The sequence below is a fragment of the Rhinoraja longicauda genome, chromosome 12 (genome assembly GCF_053455715.1).
Source record: "Rhinoraja longicauda isolate Sanriku21f chromosome 12, sRhiLon1.1, whole genome shotgun sequence".
In the NCBI taxonomy this organism is placed as follows: domain Eukaryota; kingdom Metazoa; phylum Chordata; class Chondrichthyes; order Rajiformes; family Arhynchobatidae; genus Rhinoraja; species Rhinoraja longicauda.
In genome coordinates, this window is record NC_135964.1 from 6,116,923 (window position 1) to 6,139,752 (window position 22,830).

Sequence of the window (22,830 nt, forward strand, 5' to 3'; positions counted from 1 at the left end):
GATGAGGATTGTTCGACGTACCCAACAAAGAGGCAGGCGTAGCTAGGGCCCATAGCTACGCCTCCGGTTTGGAGGAAGTGGGAGGAGTCAAAGGAGAAGTTGTTGAGGGTAAGAACCAGCTCTGCTAGGCGGATGAGAGTGTTGGTAGATGGGGATTGGCTGGTTCTGCAGTCGAGGAAGAAACGGAGGGCTTCGAGACCATCCTTGTGGGGGATGGAAGTGTAGAGTAGCTGGACATCCAGGATGGAAGTGTAGAGTGACTGGACATCCAGGATGGAAGTGTAGAGTGACTGGACATCCATGATGGAAGTGTAGAGTGTGTAGACAGGCTGTTAGGCAATCTCAACTCAAAGTGTTAACCTGAAAGGGAGGTACAGGCTGAAACATCACAGCCACAGTCAGTCAGTTTGAACTATGAGATGAAAGCCAATAATGAAGATTGTCTGAATGGATAAAGGAAATCTGTTTTAATAAAATATAGCACTTGGAAAATTTTCAAGTACCTTTGCATTATAAATAAATCGTTCCATAAATCTTGCAGACTTGTGTGCAATTTTATTGCATTAAATAAATTGGACATTTGTTGGTTATCACAAACTTAATTTAAAAAGCAAAAGGCTGAAGTGGAATACAACTGTTTAAATTTTAGTAATGATAACCTCATTAATAACTGTGGAATAAATAGCCCAGTACAGCTCCGGATTAACACCATCAAAAGACTCGAGTAAACACTGGCATTAAAAATAGATGGAATGCAATTCCAACTTCTGCTCAAAATTCTTACCCAAAAATTTACATAAAACGGAAGCCATGGGAACAATCCTCAGGCTACAATAAGTGTGTGTATCCATGGATAGTAATTTAACCCTTCAGTCTTGCAAAGTCAACCTTGACTGCTTTGTGTTTGCTTCTTGAGTTTTAATAATTCTGATAAAATAGTTGGGTTAGACTGCATCAGATCCAGTAAAGTCAGGGACAACGTATCTTGGATTCCTATAGCCACAACTGGACCTTAATTTGCTTAAAGCATCCATTCACCTGCTTTTGTCAGGCAGGCTGCTCACCGATTGATACCCTTGCTTGGCAGATGCTGCACTAGCTGATCCTGCCTCTGATTTTAAACCTCTGGACAACTAACTGTTACTCACATGTGAAGTTGAGCTTATCACTTTTTAATGTAGACACAAAGAACTGCAGATGCCGATTTTCAGAGACAGACACAGACTGCTGGAGTAACTTAGCAAATAAGGGACTCAAAGAAAAACATTGCTTATCCATGTTTTGCCAGAGATGCTGCCTGATCCACTGAGTTAGTCCAGCACTGTGTGTCTCTTTTAATTACTTTTTATTATCAGTTACAATGAAGAACAAGGATCTTGTTGGAATCTAGGGCTACAGCTACTTGCCTTCTATATTCGGTTTTTAAAAAGTAGCTAAAACTCTTAAAAAGAATTAAAAACTATTCATTTCTGTATTTTCTATGTACCTCCCTCATAATTAGATGGGAGTCTTAAAAACTATATGGAATGAAATTAGTAAATTCATCTATCACGGCAAGTCTCATGAATTAATTGGTCCAGTGACAGCAGCCATCTCATCAGGGCTAACCCATTATATCAAATGTATTTGTACAATGCTTTCAGATTTTTTTTTAATAGACACATTTGTTTCTTTACAAAAGTACAGATGAAAAACATAAATGAACCAAAGCACCCAGATTTCAAACCTTATTTTCAATTTCTACCATCACATTAATGGTACATGAAACAATAGAGTAAATCTCAAGTCTGAACGCTATGAGGATCTAATCATAACAAAATGAAATGTTAGAATAACACACTCACACAGTGAGCAGATCCAAGTTGACTTGGTGCAGCATTAGTGGGACACTATGCCTGCCCAGAAACCTTAGAGATGGATGCCCATCATGCGTCCTGTCAACTATCTTTCTGTTATGCTTTCTACTTTGCAATGAGCTCTTTGAGTTCTTTCAAGCGGCCATCTTTCAGAGCATCACGGATAGACTGGAAGAATGCAAAGTAGTGGTGAAGGTTGTGGATCATAAGAAGGACTCCAGCCAACAGCTCATTAGTCAGTAGAAGATGGTAGAGGTAGGCGCGCGTGTGATTCTTGCAACAATAGCACGGACAACCGTCCACCAAAGAGCTGAAGTCATCTCGGAACCTAAATGTTGAGAATCACAAACACCGTGTAACCAAGCAGTCCAAAACCACCAGCTCCCTTAAACAATTCAGACTTCAACAAATAAAATGAAAGTGAATTACTTTAATCAGGAAATGGAAAAGCAAATTATTTTTCTAATATGATTCATAACAAATATGTCTTTACACCACTAATTCAAACGTAACGAGATTTGCATTGCAAGCATGTTACTATCTTATAATACGATTTGCATTATGTGGTTAGGAAAATAACTGCAGATGCTGGTTCAAATCGAAGGTAGACACAAAATGCTGCAGTAACTCAGCGGGACAGGCAGCATCTCAGGAGAGAAGGAATGGGTGACATTTTGGGTCGAGAAGAAGGGTCTTCTTCAGGAAGGGTATTGTTCTGAAGAAGGGTCTCGACCAAAACGTCACCCATTTCTTCTCTCCTGAGATGCTGCCTGTCCCACTGAGCTACTCCAGCATTTTGTGTCTACCTGCATTATGTGTTTAATCTTTCCGATCTAGATAAATGTAAATCAAGAAAGCAGTTCCTTCACAGATGAGTAAAACAGCTGACAAGAATTAGTCACCAATTATTGCCATGGAATGATTTGGTGTTTTCTAAAGCACAACTTAAGTCTTAGACTGCTTAGTAAAAGTTAGCTGCAGACCACCTAACCCGTAACCAAACAACAACGATGATTTGAACCATGGTGTAGGAAGCTCCCAAATACAACTGCTGGTCAAATGGCTAGGAGCTGTGTGCAGGACGGACCCTATGTGCTAGAGTTGCTGTTCCTTTTGGCAGAAGTGAGCACTGATGCTGGTGAGTGTAGTTACACATTTGAGCAGTTAAAGTGGCTATATTCCAAAGTCCATTTTGATAGATTAAACTCGAACATTAGAGCGGGTAGATTCAGGTGTGGTTCAATGAGGTATTTAACGTGTGAAGGACTTGGTAGGGTGGGTAGAATCTATTTCTCCTGACGTGAGGGGGTTCAGAATAAGATAGCATTTAACAAAAGTAGACAACGGCCATCAACCAGGATGATATCACAGTTCCTTGTGTTTGGGACAATAAAATCTGGAGCAGTCTGCCTTAAAACTGCTCAAGTGAAAATTCTGAAACAGTGCTAGATTTGTGTTATGCGAGGACAGTAACGGTTATGCACCCTGGATGGCGTGCCGCTGCATCTTGGGTAAGCCTTGATCTTCACGAAAAAGGAGAACAGGCTTGAGGGGCAGATGGCACATTCCTGTTCCTATCAGACTCCACTCTGTAGTATTTTGTCCTGACTCTGGGCTGCACGTGAAGAACGACTACTGGGGGAAAAAAAAGACAAGATTGCAGAACAGGAAGGGCGTGGCAGTGTGGTGAGGGAGAACTGCAGTGGAATAAATAAGCTGACCATGGCAGCAGGGATCCAAACACCTTTCAGGTGCTGGAACTGTGAAATAAAAGCAGAAAGTCCTGCCAGCACTCGCAGATCAGGCAGCATCTGTGGAAAGAGCAACAGAGCTACCACTTCATTGGTCACTGATGCTTTTATTGTCTCATGTATGAAATGCTAACACACAGTGAAATTCTTTACCTTACAGTCTGGTAGAACGTTCCCGATCAGCAAGTGCAACTAAGTAGTCCACTGGGCCCGCATGCAAGAGGTGCCATAGTTTGGCTCCATTTTCAAAACCCATGCTCCAGTTCTCATGAGCGGTGCCTGTTCCAGGCTGTAGCAGGCCTCCTTGCACGCCACATCCCACCCCCCCCCCCGTCCACCTTTGTTCCCCGGGGCGCCTCCTGCAGCCGACCTCTAGGCCTGATCCCACGTCCCTCTCTTCCCCTAGACGTTTCTCCTTGCCCGACAGGGTCACAGGCTCCCTCCTCCCGGTCGGTCTCTGGGGACGAGCAGGGACCGTCTTGGCAACTCCCTCTTGCAGGCCGCGATCAGCCAGGTCCTGAGGTTGGCCATGGGGGACCGGCTCGGCGGGCTCCTCCCGAAGCCGCCATCTGCCTGGAGCAAGGGCCACGGTCTCCCGGGGGCTTTAGCCAAGCGCAGCCTTCAGATCTGAGATCTTTCAAGATGAAGGGTCTCAGATGTTACGAGTTAATTCTGATCTCACTAAGTGATCAAACACGTCCACCATCTTCTTCATTGATGCTGCCTGACAAGCTGAGTTCCTCCAGCAGTTTTTTTTTGTTTTTGCTCAACATAAACTTCACTACGCAGAGCCAACCCAAATCTGATTTAACTCGCGTGAAAGAGGTAGATTTTTGTTACTTTGAATTATTTTTGTTTTGAAGCTTTTAACATGTTACCCAATCCATTACTTTCAGCATTACCTTGTCTTAACAGCCACCATTATACTGCATCACAGAATTTTAATGTTCATAACTTTATTGAAAGACATGAAGTTATTGGAAGAACAAAATCAACTTGTTTATGGTGAATTATCTGCTAAGGTTTTTAAGACAAGAAATAATGCATTGACTTCTCTATCTATTCAGAACCCTTCATGAAAGAATGTAACTGTTTATTAATAATCTGATAACACTTACTGTTCATTTTTCAGATCAATCGAAAAAGCCTTCACCTTTCTGTCACCGTCCATGGTCTTACTACTGATCTCATTTTCTCCAGAACCATTCCTGTGCAGCACTGAAATTTAATCCAGAACACTTGTAAATTTTTTGTATTGTACATCATTCCTCTGCTGTCCTCAAACGTTGTTTCATGAAGGAACAAGTGAAGTTTGGCTCTTTAAAAAACATCCACCAGTTACGTCACCAGTCATTAAACATTTCAATGGATATTTCATTCCGACATCTTGGGCGATGCATTGTAAACTGCAATTTCACTTGAAAGGTCAAATATTGGTGAATACAGAAGGTATTGTTTGGAAAGTTATGCAAAGAAACTTTAGAGGCTTGGTTTTGAACATAATTTATATTGAAAGGTTTGCCCACTGTTGGAAACTAAAAATATAATAATTGAACATTCAAATGAAGCCACTGGGTGTTGTGAATCGTGCAAATGCTATGGTTTCATCACGATGCTGTCCATTTTCTGAATGGAGCTGGGGATTTTAATAAATGTCAGTGTATCATAATTGTCCTTCGCTTTTGAAGATGCAGATAATCTTACTGTTGAAATGGCACTGTTTTCTGAATATTTTGCCCCACAATGATCATATATGACCCTGCCTCGGCAAGGGCAGCAGCATAATCAAGGACGAGTCGCACCCTGGCCACTCCCTCTTCTCCCCTCTCCCATCAGGCAAAAGGTATAGAAGAGTGAAAACGCACACCTCCAGATTCAGGGACAGTTTCTTCCCAGCTACCAGGCAACTGAATCATCCTACCACAACCAGAGAGCAGTGCTGAACTACTATCCACCTCTGATGTTGCTCGGACTATCTTTGACTGGACTTTGCTGGCTTTACCTTGCACTAAACGTTATTCCCTTATCATGTATCTATACATTGTAAATGGATTGATTGTAATCATGTATTATCTTTTTGCTGACTAGTTAGCATGCAACAAAAAGCTTTTCACTGTACCTCAGTACACGTGACAATAAATTAAACCGATATAAAATTGTAGTAGGTTTTCTGGATTCTTCGGTCCCAATTACTAACCGTGTGATTGTGCAAGTCTTTGACGCCGAGTGTTAGACAACAAATTCCAATGAAAGCACAAACAAGGGAAAGAACAAACACGACTTGGTCTCCCAATCTGAGGAAAGACATTCTAGCCTTAGAGGGAGTACAGAGAAGGTTCACCAGATTAATTCCTGGGATGGCAGGACTTTCATATGAAGAAAGACTGGATAGACTAGGCTTATACTCGCTGGAATTTAGAAGACTGAGGGGGGATCTTATTGAAACATATAAAATTCTTAAGGGGTTGGAGAGGCTAGATGCGGGACGATTGTTCCCGATGTTGGGGAAGTCCAGAACCAGGGGTCACAGCTTAAGGATAAGGGGGAAGTCTTTTAGGACCGAGATGAGAAAACATTTCTTCACACAGAGAGTGGTGAGTCTGTGGAATTCTCTGCCACAGAAGGTAGTTGAGGCCAGTTCATTGGCTATATTTAAGAGGGAGTTAGATGCGGCCCTTGTGGCTAAAGGGATCAGGGGGTATGGAGAGAAGGCAGGTACAGGTTACTGAGCTGGATGATCAGCCATGATCATATTGAATGGCGGTGCAGGCTCGAAGGGCCGAATGGCCCACTCCTGCACCTATTTTCTATGTTTCTATGTTTCTACGACAAAGCACCCAGTGATAAGGTCAGACAACACAGCCTTTGATCCAGATGCATGTTCTGCCACCAGTATCAAATGGGGCCATGTCTCGAGTACTATGCAATACTGCAGTTTTTAACTTGGCAATTTACTTTCAACCCTCAAACATTGCATTGTGACAACTTAGAATTTCACACTATCCACCAGGGGACTGCAGTTACTGCCCAACGTTGCTACACTACTCTAAAAACAGAAAACACCACACACATTCAGGAGGACAAGCAACATCTGTGATGTAGAGTTCAGAAAAAGCTGAACCGGCAAACAACTACATGCACAAACCGCACCAATCACAAAATCAATTGAAACAGGATCCTCGGACTATCTTTGATCGGACTTTGTTGGCTTTACCTTCCACTAAACGTTATTCCCTTATCATGTACCTGTACGTGTAATCATGTATTGCCTTTCGGATATCTGGTTAGCACCCGACAAAAGTTTCTCACTGTACCTCGGTCCACCTAACAAACTAAAACTGAAACCAAACTGAAAAACTGAACTGGACATCCTCAAATGCAGAGGCTAAAAATGCCATTTGATGTTTTGATTAAACTTTATCTGAAAAAGCAAAAGGTCCTGACTTGGTAAAAAAATGTCAAACTATAAAATTTAAACATTAAGCTTCCACATGGTAGCCCAAAAGGTTCAACAAAAACATACAGTACATTATGTTGATAAGAGATTTTCTAATGGTGGAGTGAGTGTACTTTAGGTTAGTGCATGGGGCCACACAGATCGAGATGGTGTAGGTTTTGTTGAGGTTATGTTGAGGGTTATGTTGGTTATGTTGAGGGAGCTGCTTTTGGCCAGGATGATAGATGCCTCCACCAGGCTCAGTTGGAGATCTTCGGTTTCCTCCCACACTCCAAAGACGTACAGGTATGTAGGTTAATTGGCTGGGTAAATGTAAATGTAAAAATTGTCCCTAGTGGGTGTAGGATAGTGTTAATGTACGGGGATCACTGGGCGGCACGGACTTGGAGGGCCGAAAAGGCCTGTTTCCGGCTGTATATATATGATATGATATGATATGATAATATAAGAAAATAACTGCAGATGCTGGTACAAATCGATTTATTCACAAAATGCTGGAGTAACTCAGCAGGTCAGGCAGCATCTCGGGAGAGAAGGAATGGGTGACGTTTCGGGTCGAGACCCTTCTACAGACTGAAGAAGGGTCTCGACCCGAAACGTCACCCATTCCTTCTCTCCCGAGATGCTGCCTGACCTGCTGGGTTACTCCAGCATTTTGTGAATAAATCGAGGTAGAAAATGATGTGCTCGTTCATGCACATCAGGTGAAGGCAGGACAAAGCTGGAAGCATTCATTGGGACAGCCAAGAACCAGATAACGCTTGACTGCTCGACTTGAGAAGGTGTCCTTCAACAGTAAACAGGAGCAAGGGAAAAACATACAGGAAGAAACTTATTTAGAAAATAACTATTATTTATAAAAGTTACTGCAGCATATTTTCTTGGGATTGTTTGTGTATGTTGCCCTTAATTTACAACCTTTCCTTAACCATAAAGCAACTCATCAATGCAACTTAACTTCATTGATGTGAACACCTATATGTTGCTTTAATGACACTTGTTCAAATGGAGTTTAAAATATTTAAATCAGAAAAAAATCTTTTCATATGATATTAGTTTAGAGATATAGCATGGAAACTGGCCCTTCAGCACGCCAACAACATGCTGACTATTGACCATCCGTTCCATTCACACGAGTTCTGTTTTCCCCACTTCCGCATCCATACCTTACTCACTAGGGGCAATTTACAGCAGCCAATTAATCTACAAAGCTACACATCTTTGGGATGTGTTAGGAAACCAGGGCATCTGGAGGAAACCAATGCAATCACTAGGGAAAACATTCAAACTCCACACAGACAGCTCCCGAGGTCAGGATCGAACCCGGGGCTCTGCCACAATGAGCATTTTTAGTTCAGTTGGATGGTGCACTAACAATAGAAGAGTTCTTTTCTTTTATATATTTCATTATTCTGCTGACATGTTGAACCTGTCATCTATAAAGCTACAAAAACCCAATTTTTAAGTGAAGGGAATAGTTGATCAAAACACAAAAAGTGCTGGAGTAACTTAGTCAGGCAGCATCTGTGGGGGAAATGGGTAGGGAGTGTTTTGGGTAGGGTCCCTTCTTCAGACATAGTAATTTCAGTCTTCAGACAAAGGAATCTCAAACTTTCACCCAAAGGATCAATCCATCTCTTCACCAGAAGGAAAACCTTTTTAAATATAATGGTCCATAATTACTTCATTGTAGTTTATCTGTAGCCCATCTGGCTTTTTAATAGATACCCCAGTAAGAACTGGAATTCCCCCTGGAGTTTAGCAAATGGAACACCAGAGACATTGCAATTGTTTGTTGGTTATGCATGGCTCAACTAGCTGTCAAAGGGTTTCTGTGGGATTTACAGTCAGAAAACCTGAGAATTAAAAGCAGGTTTGATTTAGATTTTTTTTAGATTTAGAGATACAGTGCAGAAACAGGCCCTTCGGCCCACCGGGTCCGCGTCGCCCAGCAATCCCCGCACATTAACACTATCCTACACCCACTAGGGACAATTTTTACATTTGCCCAGCCAATTAACCTACAAACCTGTACGTCTTTGGAGTGTGGGAGGAAACCGAAGATCTCGGAGAAAACCCACGCAGGTCACGGGGAGAACGTACAAACTCCGTACAGTACAGCGCCCGTAGTCAGGATCGAACCCGAGTCTCCGGCGCTGCATTTGCTGTAAGGCAGCAACTCTACCGCTGCGCCACCGTGCCTTTTGGCAGATGGGCCACCAGTAGACCACATTCAAGTCATTTTGGGCCATAATGTTTCACAATATTTTAAATGGTTTTCCTTCTGGAAAAAAAAACACGATCATTGCTAGTTTACAAAGGATGAAACTCACTAGGTACAGTTATAATCTATTCAGCTCAGCTGCAAATCAAATAATAGGAATGTTTCTATCACAAACGTTCCAAAGTAAAGAAATAAATATGCTTCAAAAATTGAAACAAATCAAGAGTTAATTAAATCAATAGTTACATATGAATCAGTGATTACTTGTTCTAAGTTTGTGTTACTGATGACTTCCTTGCGAAAATATGATTCTTCTCACATTGTTCATGGGTCACCCTGGTACATGTGGATGAAAGCTGCTGGTCTTGTATCTGGTGCAAGGGCACTACAAGACTCTTTTCTTCTGGTGAAATATATAGTGTTTAGTACAAAATATTCCTTGATGTCCAATTTTCTCACTGCTTTAATAGTAGATTCAGTGCTTCCATCTGGTCTTCTCAGGAGACCAAATCAGAATCACCTTCACCTCCCTGAACTCAAAATTACACAGACTTTTCTTCATTGTGTTCAAGGAGATGGTGGCAAAGGAAACAGCATCTCTGAAGTGGGGTGGCTGGAAACCTCTGATGTGATCAATTATTACCACTTAATTTTAAAATCAAGATCAGGACCCGAGGGAAATATCATTCTAGTTTAGATTCTAGTTTCTATTCTAAAGCACCATTAAAAGATTCCACTCCCAGACAGCAGGGAGTACATCAGAATGGAAGATGACTGAAGCATTTAGAGTGATTTGGAAAGACTTGTGGCAGGTGTGGGAAGGGTTAAGTGAAACAGACCAGGAAGGAACAGTGAACTTTGGGCAAGGAAGGCGGTAGGAAACTACCTGGCCTGGCAGAGTACAGTAGGAAATACGAAAGAGCACATCTGTCAGGAAACCCCTTTTGGGGTGGGGCAACCTGGTGGAAAGGTGCTCAAACTCAAACCACCCAACAGGAATAGGGAACCTAGCCCGTCAAGCCAGTCACTATTCAATATGATCACAGTTAATCTGCCAGGCGTCATTTCCTCCTCAGCATCAATTCCCCAGAGCCCTGAATTCTCTTAGCTTTCAAAAACTTAAACACTTCTTCAAAAACCTCCAATGATCTGGCCTCTTGGATAGAAAATTTCACGGATTCAACACCGTCTGTGAGAAGCTGTTCCATCACATCTCAGTTTCAAATGACCGCCTCTTAATCTCAATGTCCCATCATTCGAAATTCTCTCACCAGTGGAAACGTCTCAACATCTAAATGTCTGCCACCGCATGATCTTGTATCTTCCAAAAGATTACCATTCTTCTAAACCAAAAAATATCTAATTTCTTTAAATTTTATATCTTGTGATATGAATTACCCTAGTAAATCTCTTTCAAACTGCCTCCAGTCCTTTCTTGAACAAGGGATTAAAACTGCAAAGAAATCCAGGTGTGGCCTCACCATTACAATTGTAACAATAGTTCCCCATTTCTAAACTACAACCTTTTTGCAATAAAGGCTGGTATGCCACTTGCCTTCCAAACCACTTACTGCATCTGAATGCTAACCCTCAGCAATTTGCACACAAAGCAGATATACTGTGTACTTTGTACATCAAATGTTCTCTCTTTAGATAGTATGCCTTTACATTCCTCCTACCGAATTGCATGACCCCTCAGACTCTCCTACGTTAATCCCCATTTGCCACATTTCCACTAACCCACTCAACCTACCGACATCTCTTTGCAGAATCTGAATATCCTCATTGCAACATGCTCTCCATCTATTTCATATCACTTGATTAATGCAAGAACTTGCAGAAAAGTCAGGTTACTTTTCAGCTAAACTAAACTTTTTCGTTTTGCAAATTATTGGTAGCTGCTGACTCATGAGATTTGGTCATCATTTCTTAACCATCTTTTCTGATTTATTATTTGCTGATTGGTATTCCACACCTAATTTTCAAATCAGTTTGTGCTATTTTTTTTTTAGGGATTTTATTAACAAATATCCATGCAGAAGTTACTCCAAGATTTGATTAATGCCATGCTGAGTTATCAATCCAGTAGTTACTACAATTACTTATAGTTACTTAAAATTACATTTTAAATGTAGTATGGGTTCGACAACTTGAACTATCCATTCCAATTCTGGATCTTCACAGGAAATATCTGGAATTTCTCGACCTGAAACGTCATCTTTTCCTTCTCTCCAGAGATGCTGCCTGACCCGCTGAGTTACTCCAGCATTTTGTGTCTATCTTCGGTGTAAACCAGCATCTGCAGTTCCTTCTTACACAGTGGTCTGAATGGCTGCCTTCTGTGCTGTAAGGTAATATGATTCGTGCAGAAACAGCATGAAGTGTACAGCCGTGTACTATTTGCCCTCATCCTGGACAATTATGGAGTGATACAGTGTGGAAACAGGCCCATCGACCCAACTTCTTAAACAATCTACATTATCAGGATGACCTCTTTCCAGTTTGAAGCCCTACACTTGGGAATGATTTCATCCAAAGCAAATCTACCAAAAGTCCGATGAAAGTTCCCGTACTGAATCTGTCCATTTCCCTCGCATGCCGAATTCCTCCAGCAGTTTGTTTTTTCGCTACCAAATATGTCATAACGGTGCAAAATTCTAACCTTACAAAATAAATTAACGTAAGAGGGTTTGTTGTTTTCAAAGGACAGATGCCAGATATAGCTAAATCTGATGCATCCAACTGTGCAATTACAAAATCAAAAACTGTTGAAAACAGAGAAGAAACAAGAAACTGCAAGTGCTGGAGGAACTCAGTGGGTCAGGCAGCATCTGTGGAGGATGGACAGACAACGTTTCGGGTCGAGACTGGAAACAATTAGGTTTATTTGAGCAAGAAATATTCAATTCCATGAAGTAATTGGTTATCTCGTGGTACTCTACTCATTATGCACAATGGCTTTTACTTGGCTCCTAGCTGGAATTATAACTACCTGACATCTATGGATGTTCCTTTACAGACAGAGGAGTTGGTGGACACGGAGAACATTCACAGCAGGAACGTTCTTCCTAGTGCAAGACTGAATCACATTTGTGGACAGAGAACATAATGCTTTACCTGCTGCTCCATTGGGATAAATCTGACCAAGGAGCAACTGAAAACACTGAGCAGCGTTCCTTGTCTGAACAGAAACGTACCTCATTTAAAAATGAAAACTTTAAAAACATTAATTCAATACTTGGTTCTCCTTTCATCAAAATATACAGTGGTTTGCTTAAATGGTCATGTTGAGATTACAATCATTTTGCACTGACATCTGAAATAAAATGCTGATCAAACTGTCAGGCTGCATAAACAGAACGGTGCCATTTCCTAGTATCAAATCGCAGCAGAAAAGACCTAGAGATGAAAGCAGATGCACACCCAGTAAATTGTGGTGAAGGTATTAGGGGAAATGAAACTGTTCACTGTGCAAGTCCCTCCAATACCTTTGTTGCTTATGTCATGAGCTGGTTGCTCAAACACACAAAATAATCTGTTATTGCTGAGTCACGAACAATAACATGGGCACATACCTGCAAAGAGCACAGTCTATTTATTCACAAAATGCTGGAGTAACTCAGCAGGTCAGGCAGCATCTCGGGAGAGAAGGAATGGGTGACGTTTCGGGTCGAGACCCTTCTTCAGACTGATGAGGGTCTCGACCCGAAACGTCACCCATTCCTTCTCTCCCGAGATGCTGCCTGACCTGCTGAGTTACTCCAGCATTTTGTGAATAAATTGATTTGTACCAGCATCTGCAGTTATTTTCTTATGCTAAGAGCACAGTCCATGTGGTTCTGCTATAATGTGATACTTGTGTTCCCAAGAAACCTCATGTTATGGAAAATGGTGTTTGGAAAACAATTGTGGCATAGAAAGGTTTAGACTCGTCCCCAACCCCCACAGGATTTTTTTAAATAAATGGCTTTTTAATAACATTAATTTGTTTTTGTTATTGCAAGCTAAAAATACTAAAGGCTTCAGTTACATTGTTGAGTTGAGTATCATTGCACAAGTGATTGCTCAGCAATTTCAACAGCAACTGTGTTTTAAGAGAAGGCGGTGTCTGATTTCCATGTTATATAAAAACATCTTTTCATCCTAGACTGTTTTCTTTGCAAGACAGCTTTTGTTCTGAAAATTAATTTCCAAAGTAACTTAAGTGGTTTCCCCCAGTTTCCAATTTAAAAAGAAATTGCATTATAACCAATTTGACCTGCTTTATACAAATAGTGTTCCCCAATTCTTCAATTGCATTATATCCATTTAGCATTATGGAAATCCATTATAGCAGAACGACCTGCGGTAGCGTGTAGTGCCTTGCTGATGCATTCAACATAAATGAAACACTGCCAATCTCTAACTGGTACCTTCTGTCTCCGGGACCACCTTGTATTTATAATTGAAGGACAGGGCTTTTCCTTGCTCAGTCACTTGATAGGGAAAGAAACCCTCAAACAAGTCCACTCCTCTCGATACACACTCCAGCACTTCATCTGGCTTTCCAATTCCATGAATCAACCTTAGATGAAGGGGGAAAGGGAGAAACAAAAGAAAATCTGAATAGGCATGTGAATGTAAAACAATGAAGCCGTTAAAACTAATGCTAGAAATCCTGAGCTGTGATACATGGTGCTCTGGTGTTAAACGTGATAAATATCAATTTTTTACCTTACACTTCATCCTTTAGACAATTTAATAATGATTTTCAAAATGACCAACAACATAACAGATCCTCCTACCAAGAAGAATGAATCAGGTAAAATAATTTACAGCATGTTTGCTTTTTCTTCGAGCTACCATATGCTTTAAGATACCAGTTTGTGCCATGGTCTTGTGTTGTCTACAGCTAAATAGCCATCTCCATAAATAAACCTGGACAGCATAACAGCCATGGCAGTACATCCAGTGATGTTGCATACAGGATAGAGATGAATATATGTGCCCAAAGATTGCAAAACCACTGTCTTAGGCTGTGCTGCGATCTTCATTTCCTAGCCAGACATTCCTTCGCATTCCCTCGCATATTTGACCGCAAGATGAGCTTCAGAACACATATCCACACCATGATTAAGACTGCCTATTTCCATCGCCAAGATGCTGCTCCATATCGCACTCAGATGGTCTTCTGCTTAAACTCCCACCCACAGCTGTTTTATCACTTTAACTATTCCAATCTACTCCTGGATCTCCCCATTTGCACACCTCCCTGTAAACTTGCGATGATGCAAAGCCTTGACACATCAATCCTAAGCGATACCATGTCCTGACTACTGACATTGCCACAGAGCTGGTAAGCTACATTGCCTTCCAATTAACTAACGTTAAAAGTCTTACCCATACTGTACAATCCAATGATGGACACAAGAAGCTGGGTCAGACAGCATCTCTGGAGAAAAGGAACAGGTGATGTTTCAGGTCAAGACACTTCTTCAGAAGAGGTTTGAAGGAAGGTCTCAACTTGAAATATCACTATTCCTTTTCTCCAGAGATGTTGTCTGCCCCGCTGAGTTACTCCAGCTTTTTTATGCCTATCTTTGGTTTAAACCAGCATCTGCAGTTCCTTCCTACACTGTAAAATCCAACCATCACTTTATCCCATATTTTATTTTGCACCATCTGTAGCACTCTGAATTTTGGCAACAGCGCCTTTAGTTGCCTAAGATCTGTAATTCTTTCCCTTAACCTTCGTACCTCTGTCCCCACTTTGAGATGGTCCTTATAATCTTTGGCAAAGATTCTGGTTATCTCCAGTTCATCACAGTTTGTTTTCAACATAATACCTGAAGCATCTGGAAGACTTTGCTATGAAGATGATTTATGAAAATAATTTTGTTGTTGATCCAAAGAAGTTTCCGACATGGAACCTAACTTTTAAATGTCACCTTACAGGTTAAATAATGGAATGAATCAGTAAACCTCTGACTTCGGATTCAGAGTGGATGCGACGTTTAATGAATTATGAAAATATCTTTGTCCTCGGAACGATGGAAGTGCAATAGCTATTTGCCGGACTAGATTTACAGGTAGCTTTTGAATAAGAGAAGTGGTGACTAAAGTGACTGCATACAAGTAGAGATTTAACAAAGGCACAGCAACAGTCATATTTTACCTTGGTTTGTCTACAGGCAGTTCTCCTGTGACTGAGGAGATTAAATCCAGTTTCAGACCATCAGTCATGCTCTCTCCCTGTAAACCATCCAATAAGAAACCTCCGACTGGCCGCTTCAAGGTTTCCCTGGCTGACCTCAGCCTCTCCTCCAATATGTCTCCTCCTTCTATGACTCCAATAATTTCAGCGTTCTTCAGCACCTGAACATCAACCAAACCCATCAGATGTTAACTACAATTTATAACTGCACAACTTGGGTTGATAGTATTGCAATTCAATTAAATATTCCAACATTCATTTGCAGTTACATTAAATCACTTTAAAATTCTTCAGTCTGAATGAGGGTCTCGCTGAGTTGCTCCAGCATTTTGTGTCTATCTTAAATCACTTTAAAAGTTTGATGTTAATGCTTCTTTTGATTTGTTCATCTTTGCCTCAAGCTACGAAAGATTTGCTGCACTGTAATGTCAGAAGTCACATTATAAATTTCCCTTCTATATTTCTGCTGTTTTCTATTCTGTGCACCCCAAACTACAGGTACATGAATGTAGTGGGTTGGCCATGGCGTTTCCATGGTCATACTGGCTGACAATATGCACCGTGAGGTTCCTTGGGCATTACACTAGTCCTTTGGCATGATATGGATTATGGAACAATGAGCTTCAGCTGTCTCCCCGAGAACAAAGTGGAGCACATCCCATCCACATTCATCAGATTTTTTGTAAAAATCCCCATAATTGTATATGGGACAAACCAAATTAAATTATGATCTTTTTTGCATATTTTTAATCCCTTTGATTCTACTTGCAGAATGTTTCTTCCTTTTCACCCTTGGATGGCAACAATCAAAACTGCATCTTTCAAGACCACTACGACCCCCAATTTTTTACAAGATCGGTATCTTTGGCTTTCACTGTTGTTCACAATCAAATCTCCCCGATGTCCTCATGAACATTGCCAATCTTCGACACTCCCAGTCGCGACCACACATGCATGGTGACTTGAGCATGATACCAGAAGTAACCATGCTCGCTTTCAATCCTCCATCAATTAACAATCAAGTTCTGTTGCTTCTATGCAAACTTACCAATCAGCTTTGTGTTCTTGGATCTCAAAGGCTCCATCACATACAAAATCATATACCTTATTCTTAAATCCCTCTCTAGTCTTGGTCTCACTCAATCTTAATAATAGTGCATAATCCCACAATATTTTATTAGATTCTGTTCTTTCCATGCATCCTGTCTTCCCTTTGCTCTTTCAAGGATTACGCCCGATATAACTTTTTAAGGGCTTCCCTCTATTTCTCCATCGTTAGGATCAATTTTGGAAAGCATTATATTGGTGACCCTTTACCTTGAGATTATGCTCCTTGCTTTAGATAACCATCATTAGAAGGGGGAACTGCAACGAGACCTGGGTGTCCTTGTACACCAGTCACTGAAGGTTGGCGTGCAGGTACAGCAGGCAGTGAAGAAAGCTAATGGCATGTTGGCCTTCATATCAAGAGGATTTTAGTATAGGAGTAAAGAGGATATTCTGCAGTTGTATAGGGCCCTGGTAAGACCACATCTGGAGTATTGTATACAGTTTTGGTCTCCTAATTTGAAGAAGGACATCCTTGTAATTGAGGCAGTACAGCTTAGGTTCACGAGATTGATCCCTGGGATGGCGGGACTGTCAAATGAGGAAAGATTAAAAAGACTAAGCTTGTATTCCGTGGAGTTTAGAAGGATGAGAGGGGATCGTATAGAGACATATAAAATTTTAAAAGGACTGGACAAGTTAGATGCAGGAAAAATGTTCCCAATGTTGGAGGAGTCCAGAACCAGGGGCCGCAGCCTTAGAATAAAGGGGAGACCATTTAAAACTGAGGCGAGAAGGAACTTTTTCACCCAGAGAGTTGTGAATTTGTGGAATTCTCTGCCACAGAAGGCAGTGGAGGCCAATTCACTGGATGAATTTAAAAGAGTTAGATAGAGCTCTGGGGGCTAGTGGAATCAAGGGATATGGGGAGAAGTTGGGCACAGGTTACTGATTGTGGATGATCAGCCATGATCACAATGAATGGCGGTGCTGGCTTGAAGGGCCGAATGGCCTCCTCCTGCACCTATTTTCTATGTTTCTAAACAGCCTCTCAACATCCATTCTTGCCGAGTCCTGACAGGACATTGCGTGTTTCAATAAGATCACCTCCCCTTCTAACAAACGTCAGAGTATGTACCCAACCTGTTTAATTTGTTGCTCAGAGGATAACACTATCACTTCCGGAGTCAAGTAAATGAATGTCTTTACCTCCGAATTCTGATGCACCTCGAGACATTCATCCAGAAAGCCCAGAGTTCGATCCACTGATTTATTTATCCTCTTCCTTGAAGATCCTGGAGGAAGGGGCTCTCCATCTGCCATGCATTGGTACCAATCAGGTTTGAAGGCTTGTTGTATTGCCATGAATTTTGACAAAGTTAGCTCAATTCGACCACCTCCACCCCACACGGAAACAGTCTTTTCAAATGGAATAAAGAGAGTCATTAGACTTTTGAGACACCAAGCCTAAAAACTGATTCATAAAAGATTTTTAATAAAAGCAATGATATCAAACAATACAAAATAATCCATTAATTTTCATTGTTTTACACCAGAGAACCCAATTATCTGACACAAGCACAAAGAGACCCGACAACATGTGTTAGATTGGGATTGAGCACGAGACATAAAACCCCTCTAGAACTAGTCAGGCTTTAATTTTATACTCGGGCAAATCTCAAATGGCTGTTGTGTCTGCAATTCAATGGCTCCAATTTTCTTTCTTCCGCAATAGCTTTCTGTAACAACTTACATTTCTGTAGTACCTTTAAATGAAACAAAATGTCTCAAGGTAATTTGCAGGAATATTATCATAAAACCAGTACTAAGCCACATAATATAAGGACAGACTTGGCCACAATGGGCTTTAAGGAGAATCTTAAAGGAGAAGAACAAAGAGAAGATATCACCGAGATATATAGGGCAGGCATTCAAGAGTTTAGGCAGCTGAAAGCAGAGTTCCAAATGAGACACTGATTAAAGTAGAGGACGTGCCAGAAATGGAGAAGCCTCGTTATCTTTGAATATTGTAGACTGAAGGTTGCAGATATTGGGTGTTCAGGAGGGGTTTAAAACCAACATGAGAATTTTAAGTTTGATCATTTTGAAGCAATTCTTATTTGGACAGGAAGTTGTGGAGGATGATAGCGCTTCATTCATTCTTCCAGACCTTCAATATTCACTGATAAGCCTGGAGACCGACAGTAACCAGAGACAGAGCATTGTTGAGATCAGCTCAGAATAAGTGATATATACCGATCAGCCAAAACATTATGACCACCTGCCTAATATGCTGTTGGTCCTCCGTGTGCAGCCCCACACACAGTAGGGTGCGATGCACTGTGTATTGTAACACATTCCTCCCGTGACCACCATTACATTTTTTTGTGACTGGTGCCACAGTAGACATTCTGTCGGTTCGGACCAGACGGGATAGCCTTCGTTGTCCTCGCGCATTGATGAGCCTTGGGCGCCCAACACCATGTCGCCGGTTTGTGGTTTGTCCCTCCTCGGACCACTGTCAGTAGGTACTCACCACTGCTGACCGGGAGCACCCCACAAGCCTTGCCGTTTCAGAGATGCTCTGACCCAGTCGTTTGGCCATAACAATTTGGCCAAAGTCGCTCAGGTCTTTACTCCTGCCCATTTCTCCTGCATCCAACACATCAACTTCAACAAGAACTGACTGTTCACTTGCTGCCTAATATATCCCACCCCTTGACAGGTGCCATTGTAACAAGATAATCAATGTTATTCACTTCACCTGTCAGTGGTCATAATGTTTTGGCTGATCAGTGTACACACACTCAAGAGAAAATCTGCAGCTGCAGCACGGTGCCCCAGAGCCAGTGTCCTGGTTGAATTTTCTTTCTCACCAAGCATATTGAAGGCAAATATGCAAACTACATTTGCCTCTCATCTGTGGCAACAAACTTGGAACTACTGAGAAGGGTAAATCTACCTGCATATACAGAAACCCCAAATACCTCGGTCCAAAATTGGAAGAAGTGGTACTGGCTGTTAATATGCAAGGATACAGATTCCAAGATTTTTGCAATCACGACTGGCTCTTAAAATTAAAATAAACGAGAAGAATAACAATAAACAAACAATCTACTGGAGGAACCATCTGTAGGAGGAATGGAGTTGTTAATGTTCTGGGTTGAATCCAGATGCCTCCTTCCCCCCCTCGTACAGATGCTGCCTGGCCTGCTGAGTTCCTCCGGCAGATTGATTGTCTGTTGCTCCAGATGCGAGAATCTGCCGTCTCTTCTGTGGACAACAATGAGCAGCAGTACTGACAGCCAAGAAAGATTAAATACAAGCAAAGCAAGAGGAATGTCTGCAAACACATTTTAAACTCTGTGCCTGCACTTGTAATTGACTTACCTTGTTTGTGTTGTATCCGGATGGACATGGACTAGCTGGGTCATAGAGAGAACAGTAAATAAGCGAGTCTGGCATGCCTGTGATAAACCAGAATGATAAACACTTTTTTCGCAATTCAGTGGAAGTATGAATAATGTGGAACAGTCTCTGCACAAAAGCATTAATGGCATTTGAATTTAAACAGACTAAAATCTAAGACAATGTGATTAATATAAAAACTGAAAGTGATGGATAGACTCAGCAAATCAGGCAGCATTTATGGAGGGTGAAACTGAGTTAATGTCCTGCTAAAGATCATCACTGGAAGATGTAATCATTTCTATTTCCACTGATGCTGTCTAACCTGATAGTATTTCTAGCATTTTCCATTCTCAAATTTCTGATTTCTGATCTTTGGCTTTATTTACCTCATAATCTCACCCATTCCCTGCACATTAGGGGACATTTACAGAGGCCAACTAACCGACAAACGCACACATCGTTGGGTTGTGGGAGGAAACCGGAACACAGCGGAAAGCCACACAATGACAGGGAGAAGGCACAGTCTCCAAACAGACAGCACCCAAGGTTAAAACCAGGCCCCTGGTGCTGTGTGGCAGCAGGTCCACCAGCTGCTCCACTACACTGCCCGAGGAATGTTTGAATCTGGGCAAGTTTGGGAATGAGGGGGAGAGGAAAACAGGATTACTGCAAGAAGAGTGCAATAGAGTTTTAATTGCCATATGCACAGGTACAGGAACAATGAAAAATCTTTCTTGCAGCAGCATCGCAAGCACACAGACTCGGACAACACACAAAAACATAAATTCTATACAAATCATATATCAAATTCTACACAAACATAGAGATGGGCACATGGTGTTTGGCGTAAAGTTGGTGGGCTAAAGGACCCAATTCCATGTTGCATCAGTCTGTTAAACGAGGAGGACTTATAGAAACAGCACATTAGCAAGAGCAATACTGCAACATTATTAAGACAGTTCACTTCTCTTTATTTTAGATTTCCAAGATTAATTCTATCTTTTTTTCCACATTTTCTTTAATTTCTTCGGTGTTCACATTCAATTTGTCATAGATAAATAAATTGGACCCAATTATTCACTGCAAGATTTGACTACACCAAATCAGGATTCATATCCCCTCTGGCTGCAATGTTTTAACTACTTAACATAAAGGGAGTTGTAACATTGTCTATAGAAACATGTACATAACATGGGATGAATTGTAATCTGCCTAAAGAGGAAAAACCTGCTTAAATACAAACCACAATACCTATGAATTTTCCAATGCCTTCTTTATATTCTTCCAGAACTTCTTGATGTTCAGCACTGAGAGAACATGGAAGGGGGGGTGGGGGGGGGGAGAAAAAAGAAAGGCTCATAAAAGAGTACCAGAGATTCCCAAGTAGAATATTTTAAAAATCAGCCACGTTAATCTGTTGCCTTATAGTTTGTCTCAAACCTGACTGAACCAAAATCCGTTGAGCTCTGAGAGATACTGTGCTTTAGTGCATTCATTTATACCAAGCCACTCCATGGGATTTATAATTTTGAAACTTGACCCAACCCGGACTAGTAATTAGCTCCTGTTGGACAGGATGACCAACCAGTTCAAGGGCATATGCCAAGGAGGTTGTTTATGGATTTTACGCTGATGGTCTTGGTCTTCCCAATATTTGGTTGGAAGAGATTTCTGCTCAAAGACTGTCAGAGATGATGATGGAACAAGAGAGGAGATGACAAGATGGAGATGACAAGATGGAGATGGATGTTGTCAGAAGGCAGTGGAGGCCAATTCTCTGAATGCATTCAAGAGAGAGCTAGATAGAGCTCTTAAGGATAGTGGAGTCAGGGGGTATAGGGAGAAGGCAGGAATGGGGTACTGATTGAGGATGATCAGCCATGATCACATTGAATGGTGGTGCTGGCTCAAAGGGCCAAATGGCCTACTCCTGCACCTATTGTCTATTGTCTATTGTGGAACATAATGTTGCGAATCATGAGAGAAAATGCCACTGAATAGCAAACAAACCGTGGCAACCTACAGCAGCAATGGCGCGGGAGTGTGAGAGGAGCCATTGTGTGCTGCAACTCAGTAGTTAGAATGGAGCAATATGGAGGTGAGTTAGGTACTGGAAGAGAATGATTTAGTCAAAACATGAAGATAATCATAACAGAAGAGGATGAATAGTTTTCCATGGTTACAGTGAGAGGATGTTATTGACTTTGATAAGGGCTTTTTCAGTGCCAGAGATGGAAATGCGATTGGAGCAATTGGAAGAATTGCAGAAAAGGGTATGGATTTTAGAAACAATACTTTTCTACAATTATGGACAGGGAAGAATGGCAAAGATTTGCAAAAGTAGAAGGACCACAGGTGTACATTTGAGAAGGTACAGAATTAATGCTAGTGCAGAGTAGTTGATGAGAACCCTAACTAACTCAAGGAGATTGTTAACATTAGCTTTTCGGGAGACCAGGAAGAATTGTTGGTTGATCAGACGTCTGCAAGGGCTCCTAGACAAGATGAACTCTAAGTGATAGACCAAGGCGGCAACCAATTGATGGCCCGAATTTAGCACGCATGCAATTTTTGTTTTGACTCGTTAGGCATTACAAGTCCCATTGCAGGCATCATGGAGGAAGAACAGTTGTGAATTGTGAAGCTAGAGGAAGGAATGTACATGGAAAGGGAGGAGGAGGGGAGAAATAGGTGGGAGTCCAGGTGGGGCACAGGGATTTGGGGGTTTGTAGTTACCTAAAATTAGAGAATTCAATGTTCATATCATGAGTTTTAAGCTATCCAAACGGAGTATGAGGTGCAGTTCCTCCAATTTGTGTGTGCCCTGACACTAGCAATGGAGTGTGGCCTTGGACAGAAAGATCAGTATGGGAATGGGAAGGAGAGATAAA

General features: G+C 41.5%; 1 protein-coding gene across 3 annotated transcripts in view; it reads right to left on the reverse strand.

Moving 5' to 3' along the window:
* Positions 1 to 511: 511 nt before the first annotated feature.
* The window catches only part of qtrt2 (queuine tRNA-ribosyltransferase accessory subunit 2), a 32,765-nt gene continuing 10,446 nt past the window's right edge, over positions 512 to 22,830 (reverse strand). For all 3 annotated transcript variants that reach the window (XM_078408629.1, XM_078408630.1, XM_078408631.1), the window contains 7 exons: positions 21,191 to 21,246; positions 19,919 to 19,995; positions 17,738 to 17,947; positions 15,443 to 15,642; positions 13,701 to 13,852; positions 4,726 to 4,825; positions 512 to 2,184 (listed from right to left, as the gene is read on the reverse strand). In XM_078408629.1, the coding sequence (XP_078264755.1) occupies positions 1,962 to 2,184; positions 4,726 to 4,825; positions 13,701 to 13,852; positions 15,443 to 15,642; positions 17,738 to 17,947; positions 19,919 to 19,995; positions 21,191 to 21,246 (1,018 nt within the window). In that variant the 3' untranslated portion in view covers positions 512 to 1,961. The remainder of the gene's footprint in view (positions 2,185 to 4,725; positions 4,826 to 13,700; positions 13,853 to 15,442; positions 15,643 to 17,737; positions 17,948 to 19,918; positions 19,996 to 21,190; positions 21,247 to 22,830) is intronic.